Source organism: Haemorhous mexicanus, chromosome 4, assembly GCF_027477595.1.
Source record: "Haemorhous mexicanus isolate bHaeMex1 chromosome 4, bHaeMex1.pri, whole genome shotgun sequence".
NCBI classification, from domain to species: Eukaryota; Metazoa; Chordata; class Aves; order Passeriformes; family Fringillidae; genus Haemorhous; species Haemorhous mexicanus.
Genome location: NC_082344.1, coordinates 18,514,419 through 18,541,549, shown reverse-complemented (window position 1 = coordinate 18,541,549; position 27,131 = coordinate 18,514,419). Strand labels below are relative to the sequence as shown.

At 42.3% G+C, this 27,131-nt stretch overlaps 2 protein-coding genes across 3 annotated transcripts in view; one reads left to right on the top strand and one right to left on the bottom strand.

The window, feature by feature from the left end:
* The window catches only part of ARHGAP10 (Rho GTPase activating protein 10), a 138,622-nt gene extending 136,085 nt beyond the window's left edge, over positions 1-2,537 (top strand). Inside the window, exon 23 of the mRNA XM_059843966.1 lies at positions 1,564-2,537. Within this exon, the coding sequence (XP_059699949.1) occupies positions 1,564-1,652 (89 nt within the window). The 3' untranslated portion in view covers positions 1,653-2,537. The remainder of the gene's footprint in view (positions 1-1,563) is intronic.
* A 4,075-nt stretch (positions 2,538-6,612) lies between these two features.
* NR3C2 (nuclear receptor subfamily 3 group C member 2) overlaps positions 6,613-27,131 on the bottom strand; it is a 191,661-nt gene continuing 171,142 nt past the window's right edge. The window contains exons 6-8 of one of the 2 annotated variants that reach the window (XM_059843964.1): positions 22,411-22,541; positions 18,633-18,790; positions 6,613-10,420 (exon numbers count right to left, since the gene is read on the bottom strand). In XM_059843964.1, coding sequence (XP_059699947.1) covers positions 10,265-10,420; positions 18,633-18,790; positions 22,411-22,541 — 445 coding nt within the window. In that variant the 3' untranslated portion in view covers positions 6,613-10,264. The remainder of the gene's footprint in view (positions 10,421-18,632; positions 18,791-22,410; positions 22,542-27,131) is intronic. The other variant, XM_059843965.1, reaches the window with a different exon arrangement.

Genomic DNA, 27,131 nt, shown 5'->3' with positions numbered 1-27,131 from the left:
ACCATGCAGTTTCAAATGCATGTGTACTCTGTAATTGTGGAACAGAAAGGACAAAGGCAGAGGAGGGCCTGCTAATTACTAATAGTAATGTAAGTTACTGTGTGAGCACAGATCCTAAAAGGTAATTGTCTATGCATGTTTTTCCTTTGGAATCTTTTTGTTGAACACATTTATTACAAAGATAAGCCCAGCATTTCGTGCCAAATCTAAACCATGAGTATCATTTGAACGCAGTTTTGTTTTCTGGGTTCTTTGGAGTTATAGCTGTGGTTTAAAGTACGGTTTCTGAGCACAGCTGTCTAACAATAATTGGACACAAGGAGAAAACTAGGGAAAGTATGATTTTAAGTCCTCAAATTACGAGCCTTAGAATGCTTTTGGTAGTGAGACTTAACATGTTGCTCTTTCTCAACAGTTATTTCTCTGATATCTAGAAGGCTACAAATATCACATTTCCCAATGTGTTAATGTGTTTTAAATAAAGCTCTGACATGGCTGGCAGCATGTTTCAGCATTTGTCTGATGTCTTCCCTAAATACTGTCTGTCTCAGAACCTCTGTGAGGATAAATTAGGATGGGAGAGAGTGCTGTAGGTTGCTAAAAAGTGTGGGATTTCACAATTACATAGGTAAATAGGTATCTGCACTGTATCCTTAAAAGACACCTCAGAGGGGAATCTGAGGCCTTTTTAGTCTGTTTTCCAAAGAAAGGAGGCTTATGCTTCTTTTTTAACTTCCTGTCAAATGTGGTCAACATATATATTCAGGAAGTCAGATTTCATTTATTCTGTTGCTCACAGAGTAACTTCTGGGGCATTGAGAGTCCAAGCTGAAATATTTCTTATTTTATATTCATGGATACTCTTGCATGAACTTTGGGATTACCACTTTTGGGAACAGTGGTAAGTACTTAGGATGGCGCAAGGAGCTTGCAAGCCTTTGCTTTGAGTTTTGTGAATTGCACTATGTATTTGAATTTCAGAGAGAGGATTTAATCAGAAGAATGATTCAGATTTTGTCCACTGGTCACTTCTAATAGCAGCTCTATTCTGAAGAGATGATACTTGGAGTGACATCTGGCTCATTTCTATTTCTCCTACAATCCTTTCTGTGCTTACTTTTCATGCCAAGTAAGGTCCTATGCTGTGCTTCTGTGGTTCTGAGCTTCCACATTCATCACTTCTGCTCAAGACAGGTTTTTGCTCTTGTTTTGCCCCACCTAGTGAAAGTGTTTTCCACTGTTTGATATAAATTCTGACTTTTCCCCTAAGGCACAAATTTTTCTATTTTATAAATCTGTCCTAAGCTCCATTAACCATTTCCTTAATGAAGTCTCCTGCACCTAAAAGCTATTTTACCACGTAGGCTTTGCAGAAGCATATTATAAAGTATTTAAGTCAAGTTAATAATCCTCTTTATCTTTCCTAGCCAGATTCTTAAACTTGTGATTGCAGATGAAGGGAAGTTTTTATGGATGCTTTGCCTGGTGTCATGGAGCTAAAGCTGAAAAGTACTAATTCAAACATAAAAAGATGCAGTAATTTTCTCTCCTTTTCTTTTGCAGTGCAATTTTCCAGAGAGCCAGGATGGCTAGAAGGCACGTTAAATGGCAAGAGAGGACTTATTCCACAAAATTATGTTCAGTTTTTATAGCTTTGTGCATTGAACGCCAAGAAGGTGTACATGGTATCCATGGATTTTTGTTCTAGTCACTTGTCTCTACTTTTGTGACTGCTTTTAACCAGTGAAGAGCTGGACTATGGATTGAAGATCTTAATCTGTATAAAGACATTAAGTGTTGCCAAATATGAATTAGAAAAAAATGATTATTTGAGGGTTGGAATGGGGGGTGGGGGCAAGAAAGAGGGATGGAGGGATAGGTTAATTTTTTAACAGGGTGCTTGTTTTTTCAGTTGTAAAGAGCAGTAGTAGTATGTTTGTTTGCAAGATAAATAGCTTTTGAAGTCAAGTATTTGGTTGATCTGTGACTCAACTTAATGTCCTGGAGATTATGCTTTGATAGCCACCATTTTTAACAGAATGTGAGGGTGCCAAGGCCCTGCCACAGGCTGCCCAGAGCAGCTGTGGATGCCCCATCCCTGGAAGTTTTCAAGGACAGGTTGGATGGGGCTCTGAGCAACCTGGTCTAGTGGAAGGTGTCCCTGCCTATGGCAGGGGATTGGAACTAAATGGTCTTTAAGATCCCTCCCTACCCAATCCATTCTATGATTCTATGATCATTTTAGGTTTGGAAAATACTGATGGATAAAAAAAGCTATCATGCTGACAATTAAATTATATTTCAGAGTGGAATAGCCAGTGCAGAACAGACATCAGTAAGTAAAAATAATAGTTATCAAGACATGACATTTTTCAAATGTCTTCAAAGAGCACATTCGTTTATGTTGCATGTATGATTTCATTTATTTTATAAAGATAAGACATATGAACTTTCATTACAGGCTCCTATATGTCATGGTTCCTTTGCTATTCAAAAAATATCACTGTAAATGAAATAAAATGTTACTTGTTATTTGACTTGTCATTCCTATGTTGCAGACTATTTTGCTCTGGTTCTGGAAGTTGTGGCATGAAATAATTATTGGCAACTCTGTGCAGTCAGCCTCAGGCAGGCTCTAGAAGGGATGGAGAGCTTTCCTCACGCAAAGTAGGCAACTCTGGGAGTTCAAGGCAAAAGGGAAAAGAGACTCTCTGGCTATGATGCTTTTGCATACTGTAGAATTCCAACATTTTATCTGTTGTCTGTTTTAGCTGCTTGTTCACCTTGCCTGTCTTCCTTCCCTCTAATTGTCAACTGCAAGGTCTTATTGATGCCTCAAAATTTGTAGAACTTTAAAAAAATTCATATGCAGTTTATCACTATTTTTTCTATTTTTCTCTCCTTCAAGAAAGACAATAGAGAGGATGCAGGAAAGTGTGACAGGATGGCATGCTAATACAGGCTCACTTATTTGTTAAACTGGACTCAGTGGATTTTGAGTCATTTCCTGCAGCTCTACTTAGCTTGCAAGCTTTCCTAACAAATGAGATTAGTAAACCAGTTAATGGTTAATGCTGCCTTGGGGTTGGGATGGCTTCTTCCCCTGAGGATTTAACTCCATGCCATTAGTTTGTTCCTTTGCCTGGACTGCAGAGACCACTGCAGTATGCACAAATCATTTCCAGATGGAGCAATGGTGGGCCAAGCCAGTACAGCTCTCCAGCACTGACCCTCATTGCTTGGAGGAGTTTCATTTGGAGAATTCTCCTGGTACTGGAGCAATGACTCCCTGCTCCAAAGCTTTTAGGCAGGTCTTGTCTTGGCTAAGTGACCCAAGCACTGAAAACGACTTCTGACTGATTTGCTCCTTGATTCAGTGTTAAGGAAATAGCTGCACCAGTACTTGCAGCAACAGCCTGCAGGTTTCTGTGCTCAGATTTGTTCATGTGGCAAAGCTCCCTTCTGGCTGGGTCTCCTGTTGCCTGGGCCCACAGCTCTATCAACTCATCTGTGGCCTTAAAGATTCATTCTGGAGGCAGGATGGTGTTTGTGTGCCAAACTCAGTTTTCATGGCTACCACTTGGTAGAAAATGTTGAAAGGAGAGGGAGAATATAAATCTTTGGTGTTAGCCTTGCAGGTGTGGCAGCTAGGTATGCTGGCTTGTCAGATGGTGAAGCTCTGATAACTTGGAGCTTTCAAGCTTTGGAAGTTGCTTCCATTTGTTTTGTTGTTGTTTTAAACCTGCAGTGCATGTTTGATCTTGTTCTGGCTGCTGTCCTCCAAAATTCTCAATGTGCTGCTCTGCTTGCTCAGCTCTAGCTCTGTGTGGTGGGGTTTTTTTCCTTATAACTGAGGTTGTTTCAAAAGGCAGATATAAAGAGAAGGAATAATAGTCTTACTGTCTCTTCCATCCAGTCCTGTGAGCCTGTTTTACCTTTAGGTAAGATGTTTTGAAATGACTCCTGTTACTCCTGGAGCTATGCAGAACCCGAACAAGAAGAAAACTTTTCTACTGAGAAGTGATACACTGAACAGAGGTAACACTAATCCAGACTTTCTCACGTCCCAGCCGTTGTCTGAAGGCAGTGGTGTGAGCTGAGCCAGATCAGATCTGGCTTTCAGGCTAACCACACTGCCTCTGAGGAATTAAGTTGTGGGAACTGCTACCCACCAGATGGGTTTCCACATCAGCCCAGTTGCACCAATGCCAAGTACAGACTTGCACAGCCCAGTAGCCACGGCCCAGCTCATTCTTCATCCTCGCTGCTGAGCAGAGCTGTAACGATGCCCTCGGTACTGACTGCTTGGAAGTGGAGATTTAAAAGATGCTAAAATTAAAAAAAAAATAAAATACAAAGGAAGTCAAGCTTTTGAGATTGCTTGCTTTCCTGAAGGTGGCTTTTAGGGCATGCCTCCTGTCTGCTAGCCATCTACCATGGCTTGGTAGATTTTGGAGGAGTGCAGTAATGTGCTGCTGAGACAGGAAGGAGGACAGGGAGTGCATTCTGGAGAAAGCTGGTTGCAAGATCCTTCTCTTGATCTGGCAGCAGGAGTGCTCATTCTCCATGGGCGTGGCCTCTGGCCTCTTTCATGGAACTGCTCTCCTGTCACAGCTGGGGGCACAGAGGAGTTAATCCTTGGGTTGGGTTCCCTTCTCTGTGCTGGTTACTGTGGGCAGGGCCACAGACTTGTCCGTTTTCAAAAGCTGGGGCTGCTGATAGTGAATGTGTGACATGGGCTGAAAATTAGAGTGTGAATTAGGAAAAAAAACCCAAAAAAGCTTTATGCAAAATAGCTTTGGCCTTGCCATCACTGTGGGGCCAGAGATTGAATCCCTCTGCCTGGGGATTAAGGTCACATGTGCTTGCTGGATAATTAATGGCCAAGCTGAGACTCCTGCCTAGCTGGGCTCAGCAGAAATTTATAACCTGTTAGTCACTGGCCAGGGTGCAGCGCTGCGCCTTGGCCAGCAGCACTTCCACTCTGCTGGCTGAAAAACCCTGGGGTTTTCAAACTGCTGAGGGTTAAGTGTTGTCCCAGCTGATCTTCATGGCAGGTTTCCTTCTGATGCCATCTTTTATGAGTGAAAGAAAAATCTCATTAGCTGATTTATCTGTCCTGTAATGAAAATATAACTGCCACCCTGCTTGCAGCTTTTGCTACTCAAGCCTCTGTAATTGTGTCACAGAAGAGACTTGGGCAGAAACTTGCCTTCCTTAGTGCTGTTCCTTGTTCTCTTAACCCATTTCACATTTCTTACCTGGTTTGCAGTTTAAGGAGAAAAGTTGCTGACAGAGGACCTGTGTAGGCTGTAAATGCACCAGTGCTAAACTGGGTTTCACTGAAAGTCCTCACTGGAGTTTCACCTCTTCAGCTGAATGTGCCTTGGACATTGTTTTCTACATCAGAGTCCAACAGTCTGCCCTCATCTGTCCTTGCAGTAGCCACAGGTAAGTGCCAAATAAACTTCACCCTGTCAACATATACAATTAAAGTAAAAACACCTCAAAAACCGTAAGGCAGGGCATGGTTTACCAAGCAAAATCTGTGACAGGAAAGAGCATTTTTTTCCCCTCCTTTCTTAGTAATATTGTACTCCTCATGAACTCCCAGTCTCTGCAGATGCCTGAGTGCTCCAGCTTGAGGTCAGGTTACAAGTTTTATTATGGTTTAAGTAGTGATAGCATCGTCTTATTTCTAGAACAGCAAATGACAGATGCATCTGCTTGTAAACATATGGGAAATTTTTATTAACACTGCTGATCCCCTGCTATTCTTTCCTTCTGACAATTCAGCAAAGAGAAAGCAGGTGCAAGGATTTTTTGGCAATAAAAAAGCTCAGCAACTTATTATTAAAAGACCAAAATGCAACTAAATGGTGGTTTTACACCACAGACCAGGCTTTGTGCAGAACTTGGTGGTGAATTGCTGAGAGAGTGTCCAGAGCAAACTAAGATAGTTAGAAGGGGAAATAAAACTCCTGCTACGTTACTGTAATTACAACTGGAAAAGGCCTAACTCTGAGAAGGCAGGGTCATTGGGGAGACCTTGTGTATATAAAATAGAATTTCTCTCAGGGCAAGAGGGATTCCCTAACTTTGGTCGATGGGAAGAGCAGCAGGAGGTTAACAAAAACTGGAGCCCAGACTGGTCTGGCTACTGAGGGTTTGGTTCTTCCAGAGCAGTATCAGCAGATGGTTTGTCAAGCACAGGGAGCCAGGTGCAATGGACCACGTTGCTCAGTGTTGGACATTCCCTGCCCTGCAGCCTGAGGAGCTGCTCCCTGGCCGAAGCCATCGCAGCTGCAGCAACGCCCGGAGCTGACAGGGATTGCTGGAACCAACACTCCAGCTGGCTGAAGAGAGATGTTGCAGTGCATTTTAAGTTACTTTATGTTGAAGGGTTCATGTCCAGGCTGGATGGGGCTCTGAGCACCTGGTCTAGTGGAAGGTGTCCCTGCCCAGGGCTGGAGGTTGGAACTAGATGATCTTTAAGGTCCCTTCCAACCCAACCCACTCTTTGGTTCTGTATTGTTCCTACATGAGCAGAAGGCTTGCCTCTGAGGATATCACTGCACCAGCAGCTAGCTGAGATTAAAATGCAAGAAATACTTGCAATCAAACCAGTTTAATTCATGTATATTTGTACAATTTGTATAAAAAAAAGAAAAAAAAAGAAAAATAGGTACTTGCAGACATTAACATAAAGACCAAACAATATTTTCTATTTATTTAAAAAGCTTTAAACATACAGAAGCAAACCCCTAATTATAAATGCATTATTATGCATAGATTTTACTGTTTACACCATACTGCTGGCTGCTTTTTTCATCCAGGAATCTATTTAAACTCCAAGAATTCTTAAACATTCCTCTGAGCTTCCTGGCCTCAGAACTGCTGTCTATCTTATCAAGTCATTGACCTTCAGCTGAAAACATTGCTCTAAAAAAAGTCAAATCTTTAATAAACAATTAAAAGTGCATTAACTGTAGAATTTTTTAATTTCATAAATGTTTAAACAAGTCAGTGAAAAACACCACCCTGTGAATTAGCTTTTTGCATGATTGATTGTAAAGTATCTTTTTAATAAGATTTTGATATTGCAAACTTTAGTCTTTTCTATTTTACTCCGTGCAACTGCTCAGTGGCACGATGTGTAGTATTCCTGAAATACCCACTGCAGTACATTACACTATTTTACATTTTAACTGTGTATACAATGCTCTTGCTGCATATCCCTGTTCCTTCTTACAACAAAATAATTTAGCTCGATGAACAAAAGCCCACTTTCTAAAAGCTGTTATAGTTTGTCTTGTATTTTGCAGGAGACAAATGCCTATTTCATTCTAAACAAATTCAAAAGAACTTCCCGGTAGCTAAAAACTAGGGCTGGGTCTTGTGGTTTCTTTCTCTTTTTTCTGTACACAGGTTTAGATAAAAAAGTGATGGCTATTCTGCTTAAGTGTCCTTGATAAGAGAATACTGCCTCTTACAACATCTATATCCAATTGTATCTATTACTTCAATGATGTCTAGCAAAAAAATAATAATCAATGAATGGTTTCATAAACAACAGGTGATTAAAGTAAAGGATTTATTATAATCTGCTTACAGTTGTTTGCAAAGACAGACATACGTTTTTGCATAAAGATATAAATTGCTTTTTAAAACTAATTTAGTGTGTTTAATTATATGAAGTTTCTGTGAATTATGAATTGTACCAAACCAAGATTAAAAGTAATAAGGTACAAAAATAGGAGCAAACAGACAACAATTTGGACTGGGACAGGCATTTAACAGTGAAGTGTAGAATATGGCTTTGCTATTTTAGTCAAGCAAAATTACTCTGAGACAGAAAAGGAGGCAGTAACTTTGTTAATATAAAAAGCTGCTGCAGACTGTATTCACCCAGAACCTGGCTTTGAAATCTTCTATTTTAGATTTAAAAAAAAAACCTAAATGAAAAGATGGATGTATGACTGTGTCTTTACTGTAAACAACCAGTCTGCATGCTGTATATCTCACGTTGGAAGTTTGGCTTTCATATTGCTGTGCAGGTCAGTATTTAAAGATCTGCCTATGAATTAGACTTCCAAAATGCAAATAATATATGTATGTATATATTTATATATAAAAAACCTCTCTGAATACAGTCTTTACAGATTACCCATTGCATAAGGCAGGTGTCATTTAAAAAGACAAGTAGCGTTGACTGTCTTCAGTGCACTACAGTGCGCCTCCAAATTTGAGTTCAGAAAGGGTGTAGAATTCTTAATTTGACCACCATTGACAAGAAATGCTACATTCCAACCGGCCAAGGGACACACTATAGCTCAAAAATACCAGTGGCACCCAGAGAGAACACTACAGATTAGGACTCTGAAAAACTATTCTATTTAAACATGAGCATATGGTAGCAACAGTTGAGCCTCAGAAAACTTCACCTGTCCTCTATTCTACTCCAAAATCTTGTAGTTGCTTATAAATTGTGAAATAGTGAAAATCACCTCAAAAATTCTTTTCTTTGCAGTCTTATTCTAGAGAAAACATTTTTGAGACAAAATCAGACCAACTGAGTTGAACTTGTAGTGTGAACATTTGTCTTCTTGGATGTATCCCGATTATTACAAAAATGCTTACAAAATTGCGGATGCTTTTAGTTTATCACTAAAAATTCTACTCAGCTTATCTGCCCTTATCATCCCTCACCATCCCTCTCACCAGTACAAATCTCTTTGATATACTTACTGTAATGATCTGCATGTTCCCTTCAGCATAACCAGAAATCAATCTCCCCCATCTGAAATAATAATCTGACCTTTTAAGATGTTTTATAGATCCAGTATTCAAAGGAAAAAAACAAAACCAAAACCAAACAATCTGGGAAACCTTAGTAAAAAAAAGAAAAATCATTCAATGTGTTTCTTGCCCCTGTTCCCCTGAGAGAGAAAGGGAATAGAGGGTAAGAACTCACTAGAGATCATTAAGCTGGCAAAAGCTTTGGAGAGAGACCATAATTTGTCTTGTTAAATGAAACCTTGGTAAAGTGGCAAACACAAAAATGTGTAGTTTCCTACAGATATATGAAGCAGGAGTTCTAAGATGTGCTCATGTCACATACGCTTGCAAGAGAGACAAAAGAGGAGGAAAATAGAGAGAGAAATAGAAAGGCTTAAAACACAATTGAAAAGGTTAGGCATGGTTATTTACAACAGATACTGTAGGATGGTAAATTAGATATGATGCTAAAAAAGGCACAGCTTTCCCTTTCTTAAATACACTGTAAACGGTTCATTATGCATGCAGAACATTTCACTTTACAAAAAAATTACCTTGTTTGTTTAGACAAAGATAGTACTTAAATAGTCTCCAGCAAAATAGAGTTCTTTCAAAAATACTTTCCCGTTCATCCTATTAACCATTAAAGATTTTTTTGTCTCATTTACAAAAGTTCCTTACACCTTATTTCAGGTCCTTCACAATTTATACATACAGCAATGTACAGTACAGCAAAAGACTGCAAAAAATTATTTGTAAAGCCAGCACAATAGATACTATAAATTGATACCAGGGCATTTGTTTTTCACATCTTATCCTTTTGAATTAAATAGTAAATGGACACTTAACACAGTGTATATCATCTATGATGGGATAACATGGGATAACAAATGCCACAGGTGGGGATAACAGTATTCCACACCAAATGTTCTGTTATTACTTTACACGTTAGGGTTTGTGTTTGTGTATATATGTGTGTGTATATATATAGTTTTTGTCTGGTTTTCTTTTTTTTTGGTTTTTTTGTTTGTTTTTTTTTTTTTTACAAGAAAAGAATATTAATGCCCCATATTGACTTTACGTTTTATGTGCAAACCAAGGGTAAGCTTTAAAAAGTTCTCATTAGTTCTCGAACCCTTTTAAAACAAGCAAACAATACCAGAAACTACATGGCATATTTAAAACTCCATCTGTTAAAATATCAAAATCAAAGAGTTATTGACTAGATATGGCTTTTCATCCAGAGGAACAGGAACATTTTCTAAGTGTTTTAGGGTTATGGGGTAATTTCCAAACATCTAGGTCTTGCCAAATCCGAGTCAACTGCTTTCCATTCCCCCAAACCCTTTGTATGATTTTAGACTATTCAGAGACTGCTGAACAAGTGTAAAGAGCATGTTTAAAATATGGTTTCTTGGGTCCTTCATGGGTGTGGAATAATACAGGGAAACTTAAGGCAAAGTTCTTCCATTTAAGACATTTTCTATCACTTCCTGTGAAAGTACAGGGGCTTGGCATTCCCAGATTCCACCTTTGGTAGCTGGTCACTGATGATTTCCACCAGCATGGCTGGAAACTCTACTTTCAGTGCCTGAGACTCTCGGAAGGTGTAGAAGCAGAATTCCAATAAGTCACTAACAAGCTGAAATACAGAAAGAAACACTTTTTAGGAAAAACACTGGTATTTTTGCACACAACAACAGCTTACTGATAATTGATTATTTCCAAGAAATACCATCTTACTCTGACCTGACAGTCCATTTGGAGGGGTTATAAAGCTAACAAAAGAACCCAGATGCCAAAGGGCTACTTGACTCATTAAAAATCAGCAAACTAAGAAAACCCAAGAGAACACAGATTTGATTTTTCAGCCTAGCTGCACTTTTCCTTTCACTAACAGCAACTGGCCACCACGAAAACTCCAGGTCTACAAAAATAAAGGCTTCTGCCCAGGGGGAAAAGATCAGCCATAAACTATTGTATCTCTCAGCTGCAGCTGGATACACATTCATTAAATCAGATTATTTGGTTAACTTCAGTGCATTCTCCAGGGCCCACAGCCTACAACTGCCAGAGCAGCTGATGTTTGCAGCTCAACAACACAACTGCTGTGTCACACAGTGGCATTTCAGGTTTTACAGAGACACAGTCTACAGGTTTTTTGGTGGCTGTGACCTAAATGCATCTCCTAAACACTTACAGTATGTTGGACCCTTCCCAATCTTCAAGAAATGTGAAGGAATGAAGCACATCCAGGTTTCAGTGAGTGTGTGAACTTCCACTGCAGTTCACACGCTGGTGTGTGATTGAAGGAAAGAGCCTCTGCTATTTAAAAATCTAAGTGTTAAATTAATTTTGGCACCTCCTGTTCTTGCAGAGGACTTGAAACACTTCTGTTTGTGTAGTTTATCAAATACAAGTTTGTCGTTTCAATTCTTACCATGCAGAATTGCACTCTGCCATAAAGCCCCTGTTAAAGATAGAGCAAATAAAAGTGGACTTCTGGAAGGCAAAAAAGGAAATGAATAAAAAAAATGGGCAGCAACATTTCCATCCTGTAGCACCATACCTTACTGCTCATTTTCAGGACTTTGACAGCTGTTCTTGCAAACATGTAAGCAGTTTATGAACATCCCAGAGAAGTGCTGAGATCACTCAAACACATGACTTGCTGCTATTGAGCACTACATGAGTCTGCTTGCTGGGGCTTAGGTCATTCCTGATGATCTGGCATGTTATGAAGCAACACTAATTAATTAAACAGATGCATGCTAAATAAGTAACATAGACATAATCTGGTTTTCAAGGAAAAAATGCTGATGTTCAAAGGTTTACTTTACCCATGAGGAGGAGGTTGTTACTGCATATATCCTATGCCAAAAATACTCTAAACAGCACAAAACCAAAGTGAAGGAAACTGTGTCTTGGTGTGATTGCCACTTCCTCCTCCTTGCCTCTGGCATCAAACACCAGCCCTAAGCAAAGTAAGCCTTGCACCCCAGCACAGCCTTGACAATGACCCTGCGAATGTGCTTCTTTTCCTAAACTTTGTTCACATCACTGAATGTGAGGGGTCTGCGATCACCTCTGTCCCACTGCCTTCTGTGCTGCTTGAATTCCTACCTCGTCACGCCCCTGTGGAGCCTCTGGATTCAGTGAGACAGGAAATCCTACCTAGAAACTAGTAATTCTGACTTCTTTGCAAGCTTTTAGTAGTACCAAGTACACATTTATGTCTGGTGAATATGCAGGCAAGGGAAATTAAAATAACATTAATGAAGGAAGCATAATCTACTCTATTCTATGAAAAAGACACAGTCCAGTGCGTGAAAACCAGCATGGGATCACGGATACAATCACAGCACACTACAAATCTCACTGCAGAGGAGAAAGCTTAAGTTTGCACAACATTTTAAAAGAAAATCCCTAGAACCCTCCCATCATGTCATACTCTGGTTGAAGCCCTAAGGACAATGCATTTTCTATGCCTATTTAGTCTGCTTAAACTTTTGCTCCACTTTCTGAAGCTATCAGCTTTAACACACTTGACAATAATCCACATAAAGAAAAAGGGAGGACTGGGAAGCACGTGTGTCACACCTGTGACCCCATGTGTCACCAGGACCACGGGATTGCAGTCAGAATCTTTTTAACTCCAGCCTTGAAAGCTGCATGGCTTTTTGGGACTGGGAAAGTATTAATTTAAAATAAAGAGGAAAAATGTGGCAGAATTGAAAGCTGGCTCAGAAGTACGAAAATGTAAACACTGTGCTAAGGTCAGACAGATAAAGCTGTGAGACCAGGAGCCATAAGCAGGCTGTTTTCTGCAGGTGTGCTCCCATGCATTTTCAAAAGCACCAGCCCCCTGCCAGCTCAGCAGCCTGGGCATGAGGATGCACTGAAAGGATGAAAAACTCAAGTCCCACAGGCAATATTAATTTTGAAATGTAAGTCCTTGCTTCTGCATCCCAAACAACATTTGTCTGATGGAGTTTTGATTTGTAACAGGTAAATAATTTAGATGGTCTTTTGCTTTAAAAGATAAGTTCCCTCCTCAGTAAGGATATCAAAAAGTTTGTTTTCTCTTGGAACATACAAGCTCTGTCTTTGCAGTGACTGTCACCACAGGGTACAAGCAAGGTAACACAAGCTCCCCAGCACCTCTGAATGTGCCTTATGAATTTCCTAGATCAAATATACCCCTGGTTGTTCTTTAAAGCCTTGTAAAATCCCTGTGCTCTCAGAACTCCTGGCTACACTTCAGCTGACCACTTCTACCCTCTACCTCTGGTGGTTTATACTGGAAAAGCTGAGAGCTTCCCCAGTCCAGCAGTGTGACAGACAACTCCAATTTAGCAGTGAGAGTGAAAGCACTGCTGTTTGCACAAGCAGTGCAGTGGTGACTAGAAACATCCTGGACTCCACAATCTCAATTATTTCAGCTACTGAAGCACACTTCTGAAGACTTACAGCTTGGCAGTGCAGTTAAGGCCACAACTAAATTCCCAAATCTCTCATCACTACCTCTGCAGTGTGCTGCACTTCAAACATTTTCAGGGCTACAGCAGTCTTAGCAATTCTGATATTTTTACCTAATCAATTTTTGCATTTGTATGCTGTATTGAGCACCACTGAGAAATAGGAGTATTAATCAAATATAATTTTCTGTTATTAGAGTGGGGGTGTGTATAAAATGGACTTTTTCATGCATACTGTTCTTCATAATTAAAAAAAAAATGAATCCTTTAATGAAGTCCCTGAAGTTGATACAGTTAAAGTGACCTTTGAGCATTTGCCCCATTTTTACAGCAAAAAGAATTTATTTTAGTTTGGAAATCTCACCATGATGCCTTTGCATTTCCAGAAATGGTAAGAACATTGGATTTGCAAGGGTGCACATTTCTGTGCTTCTTTTTCTCCAAATTCTCTCAGAATCTCTGAGTGTGGTATGAAAGCCCTCAGTCACTTCTTTACCAGGAGCATCTCTGTGATTAAGCCTACTGAGACAGCAATTAAGATAGCAGTAGGGTAACAACACAATGCTGAGTAATTTATTCCTATTATTAGCTACAGCTATTACTGTCAGAAACTTCAATGTTCTCCTATGTTTTTAAAAAAAAAAAAAAAAAAAAGACACTCCAAATTGCCTGTTTCTGTCCCTTCCAGGAATGGGTCTCTGCCCACCTAGCTCCTTCCTCACACAGCAGAGCCCTTGGTGAGTTTAGGACTACTGTCCCTTCCTGCTTTTTCCATTTCATGCAGTGGATACAAAACTCCTCCTCCAGGAAGGCTAAGGAAAACCACTGTCAAGCAGGTCTTCATTATTACATTACCACTATATTTATTTTTGTTTTTACTCCCAGTCCTATGAAAATCTCATGATGTAAAAGAGTTGTTACTCCAAGGGCTCAGGAAGGAATTTATTCCCTGTGGGATGGCTTACAGGCTGATTCTTGGAGATCCATATGTCCTTTGGTTACCCACAGTGGCCAGTTCTTAGCTGCCTAGGAAACCCTGAACTCTAACCCAAGAGTAAAGCCTTGTAAAGCCTTCCACCATCACAGGCAGTACAAGGGAAGACCAAGGGATAAAGCCTCTGGTTATACGTATGCAGAGAATTTGCCTCATGCTAGAAAGGAGTAAAAGGTGGATAAAATACATATGGATTAGGCACTAACAGTATCTGGCAGAGCAAACATGGACCCTCGTTCTGCCTGGACTGATGTATTTATCTGAGGAACTGCACTCATTTTTTCACGTTTCCTTTATAACCACGTGCACACCCAAACCACAGCACCTGACACCTGGACATGCCACAGAAGAGCCTGAGTTCAGCTCGTGTCCTGTACCTGGAGGATGCACCCACAGCATCACCCACAGCAATGAACCATCCTCATCCCTTGGCCAGCACAAACATTGAGCCAAGTCTCCTTTGCTCTTCAACAGTAGCAGGGTTCTGCCCTTCCTCAACAAACACCAACAAACGTGAAGGAAGAGGGATCCAACCATCACAAACTGAGCAAGACAACTCTCAGAGTAGCTTCTGTCTACATTAGGGAGCTGGGAATCAATTTCTCACTTGACAGATGCATATTAGCTGCCACAACACACACCTGGCACACTCCCACAGCGCTGCTGCTCTGGGAGTAGAGGCTGGATCTATCCTCTCACTAAACAGAGAAAATGCTCACCCTGAGAAATCAGGCACTGGGACCGAAATGAGGCTCCAAACTGCTCATTGTCTGTGGGACACAGCTTGGGCAGATCAGTAGCAGAAATAAGTGCACCCAAAGGTGTTGGTGACAGCTGAGGGGCTCATCTGCAGCTTTGTATCTGCAGGATTAGGAACCTGCAGAGGGACATTTGCATCCAGCACAGCATCCCTTGCAACCCTGCCCCCAGAAGATCCATGCCCTTATTCCCACTGTCAGCTCTTTCAGCGAGTGAAATCCTGGCGCTCTCAGCCTATGGAAAGATCCACCTCAGCTATAAAGTATTCCTTTCAGGAACCATAAAAAACTAATTATTCAGCAGCATGAGCCTTAAAGAATTTATTTTTGTTTGGCAGAAAATGTCAACAAGCAAATGACAGTGCAGGGTGCTGCCTTGCCAAGGGGAAGGTTCACATTAGGGTTTAATGTCATGGCATTGAGACAAAAGCCCTCTTCACTCAAAGCCTGTTTAGTATCAGCCAGATTGAAACCAAATTCAGCTTTTGTTCTGCAAACTGCCTAACCATACACTACACAGTCTCTATATGAAACAAGGCCTGCCATGCAAGATACAGCCCTTCCTGCCAAAGCCAACAGGAGATGCCGAGGAGGATCCAGATGAAGTTTTTGATACCATATGCAGGACATCTGTTTCTAATGTTCCTGAGGGTGTTTGTCAGGCACTTCACCTCCATCCAAGTGCTGCATGTGCATCTCTCCCTGAAATGCCCACGGCCATTCACAGACACAAGACCAAAACTTTTGGGGTCTAGGTAGAGAGGGGCGCTGTCCTTGCTACACTGTGGTTCTTCAGGACAGGTTGCACATGAGCCACACAAAATAAGAGAAATGCAATCCCTACAAGAAGGAAATACAGGATCATAGAATCATTAAGTTTGGAAAAGACTTTTGAGATCATTGATTCCAGTTGTTAACCCAGCACTGCCATGTTCACCACTAACCCACATCCTGCTGCCTCAGCACCCACAGCTTCCACATGGCACTACACAGACAGAGAGTGACTGGGCAGGCTGCAGGCAGGCTCCAGAGGCCCAGCACAGGTGTGCACGTGCACAAAACCCTGTTCATCTTGTTTGCCCAGGATGGGTTTCCATCTCTTATTTTTAAGGTGCTTTGAGGCTTTATGGATCATTAAATAAAGTTGCTGATATTTTCAAATACTTAAGTATTGGCCTTCTTGAAAATTTCCTATTTCCTCAGCTTGGCACTCTTCTACCTGCACATATGTTTGCTGTGTGGATGAATGATTTAGCATACAGAGCAATGTAAAACCATCTTGTTTGGGTTTTCTTTTTCTTCCTCATATTATATAAGCCAAGCATACTGTAATTTGACATTTCCACACACTGTATTTCATATATTCCTCAGACAGATGTCTTATAAATGAGTTTAATGAAAGCAAGTCTGGAGGTGCTTGCCCCTACACTCAGGTGAAGTGAATTCCACGAGTGATGAGATGCTGCTCTGCTCAGATGGACAAGCTGGGTACAGCAGGAGGGCTGGATAAGCATGGATTGTGCACCAGCCCCTTCAGGCTTGCACTGAAAATGCCAATGCCGAGACTACAGCAGCATGTAAACATGGGGCCTCAGCTCCAGTTAGACTGCCCAGCACAAAATATATTCTGATCCTCTGAAATTATAATGGACTAAGTTAAAAATACATAGGTGACAGCTGAGGAAGCGTTCCTCCTAGACTAAGGAACCAAGCAGAAAATTTGCATTCATGTCGACTGAACAGAAATTCTGCACTAACAGGCAGTGGGGAGAGAATATTAATTCTCATTTCTCATTAATATTATCACCAGTCTAAATTAACTCTGATGGATTTCAAAAACCAAAAAAAACCTGTTTTAAAGAGAAAAAATAAACAAGTGCCCTTGTTGAACAAGTCTCCAGTATCATCTCTGAAAGGAAGCACTGTTGTGGAGACAACCAGCCTTTCTAACAGAGATTGCTGACTTTAAAAAGTCCTTTGACTATTAAAACAAAAGTAATGCAAAAATAGCTTAATTAAAAATTAAATAAAATGCAAGAGCAGCCTGCTTCCTCTGGTTAGTTCAGCTCCCAATGGTTAATGCTGTGTTTTGGAAAATGTCTGTAGGACATGGGAGCGCTCTCAGTAAGCATGAGCCTGTCATCCAGTCACCTTAACCACACAAACACTCCAATTTCAGCAACAAATCAGACACTGCCTATCCTGAAGAGGATTGGAAAACTCCATAAATGCAGGGGTTTGTTATGCTGCCTCGAGGTTCAGATGTGAATTCTTGCAAATGATTTTATCACCCATCCCTTTTTTTTTTTCCACTAAAACACTACAACTTCCTTTGCTGGCACTGAGCAAGTGAAACCTGATCTCTGAAGAATGAGCTATTACTGCAGTACTAATAATACTCCCCCTGCCTCCCACAAAGGTTTGCAGTGTTTTAATGAAAAACAGAGCAATATTTGAAAAATAATTCCATATGTACATTCTGTAAACAGACCTGAGGCTCTTACACCAATATGACCTGAAGTGCACCGTACTGTACCATCTCTGCAAAATGAAATTTCAGTTGAGTACAAAGACACACATTTGTATGCAGGCTCTGAAAGCAAGTGCTGTAGCTTCTTGTGCAGCAAAGATCCTTCCCTAACCCCATCCCAGCCAGGATGGAGTAGGGCACTTTTCTCCTTTGCTGCAGTTTGCCAGATTTTACTGGAAGGGTGATGAGCATGTTGGGAGCCCTCTTCTCATGTACCCAAACACAGCTAAAGGTCACTCTCAGTGTCCCTAGGAGTCTCCCATCTCCCCAGGAGTCTCCCACGCTGCACCATGGCACAGCTTCAGAGAGGATAGGTGCCAGCCTTGCTGGCCCAGGCAATGGGATGGTTCTCAGGGGGCACTAGGAAAACCCTCAGCTTGAGGAGACCTTACCAGCTGGGTCACTGGTTCCCTCTGCAGAGGCTGCAGGCTCCCTCAGAGCAGGTTAAAGGAGATACAGCCCTGCTGCTGCAGAGGTAAATTCTGCTCTTAGTGTTACGCTGGCTAGAACCAGGCTGCTCCCAGCTAAACAGTTCAACATGGACACCCCTTCTGGAATCTACCACACCTACCACAACCACTCTGTCACTCTGGGCAGAGGCATCAGCAGCCCAGGTGCTTTGAGACCAAACTTTTAGCTTCCTATGTCATTCATCACATCTCACACCTGAGACATGTAAAACACCTTGTGCTGGAATAAGGCAGGGTGGCAGAAATAACCCAACAAGGAATCTTCCACTTGAAAAGTTCAAACAAAGCTTCAAACACCCAGGATGGCTTCAAGGACTAAGTGTATCTTTTAAAGTCATCATTATTACAAACCCAGCTGTAAAAGATCACCAAATGAATTCCCTGTTTATTGGCACATCAGGCATGTTGGATGTGTAACACACTAACCCTGAACCTTTCACCTTAATGACTTCTACTTTCTTATTTTAACTTCTTAAATAAATCTAACAACTTCTCTCAGATGTCCCTTCAAAAAGAATATGGTTGGTTTTTGTCTCCCTGTCAGTTAACACAATTAAAGACTATTTGTTTACCTTAAAGGAGAGATTTTTTGCTTTTTTGTGCTCCCTGAGGAGTTATACTTACATCATGCATGGAGTCAAGAAGTTTAGTCAGTTGGTAGAATCTCTGCCAGCTTTGCCCAGAGTTACTTGGACATTTAGTTACCATCTTCTTTAGTTCTTTAATGTAATTTGCCCTCATTTCTTCAAATGCAGCTTGGCTTTTGAGACCATCCTTGGGAACTGTCATTGAAAAGACAGTCTTAAATTAGTATTAACTGCATTGCTTATTCTTTTGATGTGCATACTTAAACAGTTACACCAGTCAGCGGATGAAGGAATGAAACCTTTAAGCAAAGTCCGTAATTTTACAGACATTGGTGAGGGATCAACAACATGACACAGATTCTCAAGCGATTCAGGCATCCTCTCCAGATGTGTGATTGCAGGAGCTGCGGCAGAGGACAAGATAACATCTCAGAAATACGACACATGCTAACCCCATGTCCAAACTGCTTTCAATACAATCCAACCACATAAAAACCAAGCAGATGGATCAAGGGTATTTTGTTAGAAGCTGAAAACGTGATTATCATTCTTGAATGATTCCCCACACTTGGCAGAGGAGGAGAAGGTACAGAATCACAGCTGTTATCTGCAGAAATGCTAGACCAAGTGACATGTTTTTATGCCATCAAGTAAGATCTAAAATTTCTTTGAATGTTAGCAAGCATCTGCATAGCATCTAGAATAAAACAGAGCCATTTTTCTGCACAGAACTGAAGACTGTTTCGCAAACAGGCATCCTGACCCAGTGCTTGACCATGACAGACAGTTGCAAGCATTTCTAGTGTCCTGTTGAAGTTTCCATCTGCCAGACAGAAACAGAATCATGATCATGGAATTTATAAATGGGTCAGAAGTACAGCTTTCTGATACTTTTTATTGTGACCAATATCAGCAGGGCTGATTACACAAGCAAATGCCCTGTTTCTTTACAGACTGCAAACACTCCTGCAGGTTCTGCCCCAAACACGAATGGCTTATTAGGATCAGATCCCTATGAAAACTCCAAAGGGGTTATTAACAACATTACTCAAAATATTCTGAGGTTTATTGTCCAAATTCGTTGAACACTTCTTAACCATCAAAAGTATTTTTTTCTCTGCATCTCTTAGGCATAGTCCATAGAAGGAAAATAAAATATGGTCTGTACATGAGTGACTTTATTTCCTAAGTAAGTTAGAAAATCATGTCAGATTCAGCTAAATGGGAAGTTACCTACTAAAAAGAGAAAGGAAAAAAAGGAGATCTTCCAATTCAGCTTACCCTGACTTAACCTCTTGACAGAAACTGTCTTGTTCATACACTCCCTTCTCTTCTAAATCCTCTCAACTGCCCTCCATCCCACTGAAATCACATCAGAAGCATGCAACAACTGCCCTGAATGGCTCCGGAGTAGAAGCTTTAAGAAAAAGCATCAGTATCTACAAGAGCAATTTAGCAATGGGGAACAAGGAGGAGCTCTACCACCACAAGAGCAGCAAGGACTTGAGGCCACCAAGTGCCTGGAAAGGGGGACAAGGAGGAATCTTTAGAAAAAGCCTAGAAGGTTACACACCAGCCTGCCTGCTGCTTGGTAAATATTATGTCTTTATATCACACAATCATAATATAAATATCATATGCTCATGTAATTTTCAAATTCTAGACCCAAACCCGCTCAGTCAGCTGACAGATAAAAGAAACTGTCTGGAGCAAATCTACAAATTCAGTTCAAGGTGAATGAACACAGAGGCACCAATCAAGATAAGTAAAGCCATCAGAGCATGCTGTGGCCCTCACACAAAATTACTTTTTTTTTATTAATTCCTTTAATATGGACAGTGCTTACAGGCTGTTAGAGTCACTCTTTCTTCGTCTACTACTATTTATTTTACTGTTCTGTCTGAAAATTATTATACTATCACCCCAGCCAGATTATTAAGGAAGAAAGAAAGACCACAAATAAAGAGAACTCAAGCAAAACATGAAATTCTGGAGGTTTGCCCAGTGTTTCTGATTTTACTTATTAAATGCAGCAATGCTCTTGGCAAGCTCCCAAAATCTATGGTCTGTGGAAAGCAAGAAAACAACTGAGTTGTAATGTGTGGTTTCTTCCACATGTAAATGGAGTGAAACTTCCTTGATGTGGTCGCCATGAAAGTTTCAGAATAACTTGTACTCTATTCATCACATGATTCAATAAAAGAATTTAAATGAAAACAAACCTGGAGTTTTCTGTCATAAGACTGTACCAAGGTGCAAGCACTCAAAACCAGGTTTGCTGCCCTTCATTGACACTTTTCTGGGTTTTATCACCACCTCCATTTCCATTTTGCTCTCCTTTTTCTCTCTCTCTCATGTAAATATCCTGATTCTCCCAAAACAAACTATTTTTAGCAGGTTTTCTAGTGACCATGGTGCGTGTTTGAAAGGGACCCAACTCACTGAAGTTAATTGGCCAGACTGATCTCACCTAACAGATTCTTGCAATAACTCATTAGTTTACACTCTCGAGAGGGTAGAATAATAAATACCTGGCTTAAAGACATTTTGCTGCATTTTTAGAATGCCTTCAGGTTATTTTTCTAAAGATTCTTCCCCTTTAAGGCTGATTAAAATGCTGCAGAGGCAGATCTCCAATCCAGACACTCTATCAAGAACAATTTGGGAGCCAAACCCTCCCTGAGCACATTGCTTCTAGAAACAGGAGGAGTGACAACCTTAAAAAAAAAGCACATTTACGCCTCAGGGCAAGCCTGGAGCACAGCCCCTCCCCACTGTTCCAGGTTCACTGGCTGACCTTTTCCAGCCCTTGGTGGAGTGGGACCTGGGGTCAGACTCTGCAGGCCAGGACACAAAGGGTTGCCCAAAAAGTGGTGTCTCTCCCAATCCCAGCAAGCTGGAACAGCTTCAGTTGGAACAGGGAAGGGACGGAGATGACTGAGCTCAAAAAACTTACAGCCCTGGGAGGTTTCTGTTAGAGGAACCAAATGCCCTCCAGCTCTGACAGGAACAGCCTCCTGTCCCCTCTCAAAGGCAGGTACTTTAACCACAGAGCTGGCTTGTCATGGTGTCACTGAGTTGTTCCCCACAAAAAAGAGCAGGATTCCACGGAATAACATTTGCTTACAGGTTTACAGGCTATTACTGATGGAAAAGTAATGTACAAACTGCCTGTGTATTTATACAATTGCACTGGGACAGGAAGTTTTCAATATTTTCAGTAAGATAAGATCAAGAGATCTGCTAATTACTACACAGAGCAGTAGCAAGCACCAATATGTAATTTTGTGTCTTAAAACTCAAAGCATGATGCTCAAGAGAAAAAAGGAATCACACACTATCATTTATTAAACTTTCAGAAGCCTGTGGAAGGCTTTCCATTCTCAAGTCACTTGGCATTACAAGATCACCTGCTCTGCAGTACAGGCAATGCACATCTTTTGATCCTTTGATCCTGAAGGTCATGTTGAGTCAGCCAAACCCTGGTGGCTTTGAATGTTTAGCAGGGATTTTCCCTCAATCCCCACAGCTGTGGCACTTGCCTGGCACATCTGTTGGTGTGGTCCCCCTATGGAAAGGGGAGTCAAAGTCCCGTGCCTGGCCACTCCTGTCCCTCCAATGCACATGACATATTCAAATTGCAAAGACAATTCCCGTGCTAACTAGAGATAAACCCCAAGGCATAAACCCAGGCTTACTCCTGCGGCCCAGCTGGAAACAGTTTGGCTCTTTTGTCAAGTTGGTTAAAATCACTGCATCTCCTTGTGAACTGGAATATTTTCAAGCATTCCTACATAACCACGGACCCAACTCACCTGTGCTTAAGAGCAGCAGCACTTTCATGATGGTGTACTCCTCGAAGCTGAGCTGCAGGCGGACAAACTGCAGGCTGATCTGGTGCATGCCCTGGCACAGCTCGAACATCGCTGACTGGCGCATCCGCTCCCTGCGGAGACAGGGGAACAACACCCACGGCATAAATACGGGGAAGCACAACCTGCAGGGGGATCACCCTGCTCCTACGCCGCCTGCATGGATGGCCGAGTTCACCTCGCTACCCAGCAGACCACAGAAAAGGAATGGCAACGAGTATCATTTCACTTTTGTCACTGATGGGATTAGTGATGGAAGCGTGCTTGCTGAAGAGCTCAGAGCTGGTGCAACAGGGGAACAAACCTACACCCACTGAATGCATGCTCTAGATGATACACTCCCCCATCAGTTGACATCTCCTGTTCAAACACTGAAATACTAAAAAAAATATGTTTTTTCCCAAAACTAGTAATCTAAAACAATCTGGAAAAGAGGAATATGTAAAAAATTGAACTTGTGCATTAACACAGATTTCTGCCTGTTAAATCGTAAAATAATTAGGATACATGACTTGTATCTTTACATATACTTTCATAAATTTAACTTCAGACCGCCTTGTCTCTCTTGTCTGAGGTAATCCTAGGCTAACCTATCCTGCTCAAGTTTCAGGCAGAATTAGTTAGAATTTTGTTAAATTTCTGAAGCTGCCATCTTAAACCACAGGAACTACAGAAAAGGGTCATTGAGAGCTGCCTGTCTCAGCAGAAATGGTGATATATATGAGTGTGTGTGTGTGTGTGTGTGTGTATGCAGGTATGGAGACAAGGTCCTACAACTGTTCCTTGGCCACTACTCCTCTTTCTTTCAGTTGCTCAAAACCAATTGTCTGTATTTCTTCTAACACTTTTTTTGTATAATTGGGGAATTGGATGAAGTTCAGCTCATTATTTTAACCAAGCAAATGCTTTTTCAAATATACAAATTGGCTGGTGAAAGAGAAGAATCATACTGTGTGCAAACAAAGACTGACATAATCTTCCTGGTGTTTTATTGCACTGCTGCCAGAGCAATTTCATTTTCCTCTTTAATACTAATAAAGCGGACTCCCCATTGTTAGATGGGCTCTGAACTTTTCCCCTACTCCACCCTCTTTTCTTGAGACTAAGAACTTCCAGCTTTTTTTTTTTTTTTAATTACATTTAATAGTAGGAGTAATGCCATACGTATTTGTTTTTATTATGCATCATGGACTGCTCCCAGGAGGCTCTGAGGGATACACACTGAACTCAAAAGGAGAATGATTAATAAAGGACATTTGTATTTTCAATTCTACGTGAAGTGTATCTCAGATGGCCAGAGACAGCAGCACTCTAAGTAAGAGCCATCCATGACATCCATCATTACTTTTGCAGGACACCAAGGTTTGTTCCTGCTCCTCCAGACTGAGAATATAAAGCCACTGCTGCCATCCCTGTGTTTGACCTCTACAGAGAGAAGTGACAGACTTTTCATCAGATACCACAAGCCACACAGCAAGAAAAGTAAAACATTATGATGTTTTGTCTCAGGTTTCTTATCCCTTTTTTTTTGGTGGCAAAACACTCTCTGTGCAAGATAACTGTAAAAGTGTTGACTCAAAAACTCGATTTTTTACATTGCATTGCTCTTTTTCTGACATCCAAATTTTTCTGCCCTTTGTTTTTCTTTGTACTTATTTTGCTTATATGTGATTGCCTAAATAGAAGAATTTCAGTTATAGTCAGGGTTTTTTTGGTTAATTATGTCATTCTGTCTTTTAAATATTCATTTTTTAATCTACTTACAAATACTGATCTCTAGGCTTACCCTCAAGGAAAACCTGATGGTATTGTTAGTAGCAAGATAAAATGATGCACAGAATGAGTTACTAAGTGATTTGTTTAATGTACAGCAAACACATTATTTGAAATCAGTCTGCCACCTAAAAAAATCAATTAAGTTGATTTATTACTTATTTACAAAATATTACCAACTAAAAATTTTGTTAGTTAATTCTTGACTCTGTTTAATGAAAGATAAGCATTTTGTGGGAGTTTATGGTAGTCAACTTTGTATTTGGTTTTCAATCCCACACTGTGTAGAATGAGAGGGTAAAGAGCTTTTGAAAAACTCAGATGCTGACATCACAGTTATCCAATACCTTGAGAGCAGCAACAAAATAAAGCAATAGAAATATGATAAAAGTGAAGAGGCACAGAGAAATTAAGGCATGTCAGCATAACATGAGCAAAGTTATTTTTTTCCTCACCAAACACATCAGCTAAGAATAAATGCCATCAAGTCATCACAAATGCCTTTACCATCACAAGGAAAAATTAAAAAGAAAAAAGGAGGGATAAAAAAAAAAAAGGAAATCCCATCCAACCAAACCCAGCCACACCTCTGACACAGCTCCTGAACCTCTCAGCATGAAAAATGGAGGATATGAAGATCAGGAATAGAAGGGCACGTATCTTCATGGGGACATTTAAGAAGGTAAGTACATTTAAGTAACAAAAAGCGTGGAGCCAAAGCTCTGAATCCGCTATTTGGATCCGCATTCAGAAGTGGTGTCATTAGCTCGGTTTAGCTTAATCCTCCTTCATAATAATACGTGTTAAAATTTACACCTTAAGTTAATCCATCTAAAATTCCCTGAGTGTCTCCTTACAGGCTTAAAGTAATGCCCAGCTCACATTTTGTCTGACCTTTTCCGCAGCCCTGTGGATGGGCAGGGCATCCAGCCATTCCCACTGCTGCCACCAGCCATTCCCACTGCTGCCACCAGCCATTCCCATTGCTGCCACCAGCCATTCCCACCACTGCCACCAGCCATTCCCACCACTGCCACCTGCCAATACCATTGCTGCCACCAGCCATTCCCACCACTGCCACCAGCCATTCCCACCACTGCCACCTGCCAATACCACTGCTGCCATCAGCCATTCCCACCACTGCCACCTGCCATTCCCATGGCTGCCACCAGCCATTCCTACTGCTATCCACCAGCCATTCCCACCACTGCCACCAGCCATTCCCACCACTGCCACCAGCCATTCCTACCGCTGCCACCAGGCATTCCCACCACTGACACCTGCCAATCCCACCGGTGCCACCAGCCATTCCCACTGCTGCCACCAGCCATTCCCATTGCTGCCACCAGCCATTCCCACCACTGCCACCAGCCATTCCCACCACTGCCACCTGCCAATACCATTGCTGCCATCAGCCATTCCCACCACTGCCACCTGCCATTCCCATGGCTGCCACCAGCCATTCCTACTGCTGCCATCAGCCATTCCCACCACTGCCACCTGCCATTCCCATGGCTGCCACCAGCCATTCCTACTGCTGCCACCAGCCATTCCCACCACTGCCACCAGCCATTCCTACCGCTGCCACCAGCCATTCCCACCACTGCCACCAGCCATTCCCACCACTACCACCAGCCATTCCTACCGCTGCCACCAGGCATTCCCATCACTGCCACCTGCCAATCCCACCGGTGCCACCAGCCATTCCCACTGCTGCCACCAGCCATTCCCATTGCTGCCACCAGCCATTCCCACCACTGCCACCAGCCATTCCCACCACTGCCACCTGCCAATACCATTGCTGCCATCAGCCATTCCCACCACTGCCACCAGCCATTCCCATTGCTGCCACCAGCCATTCCCACCACTGCCACCAGCCATTCCCACCACTGCCACCAGCCATTCCCACCACTGCCACCTGCCAATACCATTGCTGCCACCAGCCATTCCCACCACTGCCACCAGCCATTCCCACCACTGCCACCTGCCAATACCATTGCTGCCATCAGCCATTCCTACCACTGCCACCTGCCATTCCCATGGCTGCCACCAGCCATTCCTACTGCTGCCACCAGCCATTCCCACCACTGCCACCAGCCATTCCCACCACTGCCACCAGCCATTCCTACCGCTGCCACCAGGCATTCCCACCACTGCCACCTGCCAATCCCACCGGTGCCACCAGCCATTCCCACTGCTGCCACCAGCCATTCCCATTGCTGCCACCAGCCATTCCCACCACTGCCACCAGCCATTCCCACCACTGCCACCAGCCATTCCCACCACTGCCACCTGCCAATACCATTGCTGCCACCAGCCATTCCCACCACTGCCACCAGCCATTCCCACCACTGCCACCTGCCAATACCATTGCTGCCATCAGCCATTCCCACCACTGCCACCTGCCATTCCCATGGCTGCCACCAGCCATTCCTACTGCTGCCATCAGCCATTCCCACCACTGCCACCTGCCATTCCCATGGCTGCCACCAGCCATTCCTACTGCTGCCACCAGCCATTCCCACCACTGCCACCAGCCATTCCCACCACTGCCACCAGCCATTCCTACTGCTGCCACCAGCCATTCCCACCACTGCCACCAGCCATTCCTACCGCTGCCACCAGCCATTCCCACCACTGCCACCTGCCAATCCCACCGCTGCCACCTGCCATTCCCACCACTGCCACCTGCCAATACCATTGCTGCCATCAGCCATTCCTACCACTGCCACCTGCCATTCCCATGGCTGCCACCAGCCATTCCCACCACTGCCACCAGCCATTCCCACCACTGCCACCAGCCAATCCCACCGCTGCCACCAGCCAATCCCACTGCTGCCACCTGCCATTCCCACCACTGCCACCAGCTATTCCCATTGCTGCCACCAGCC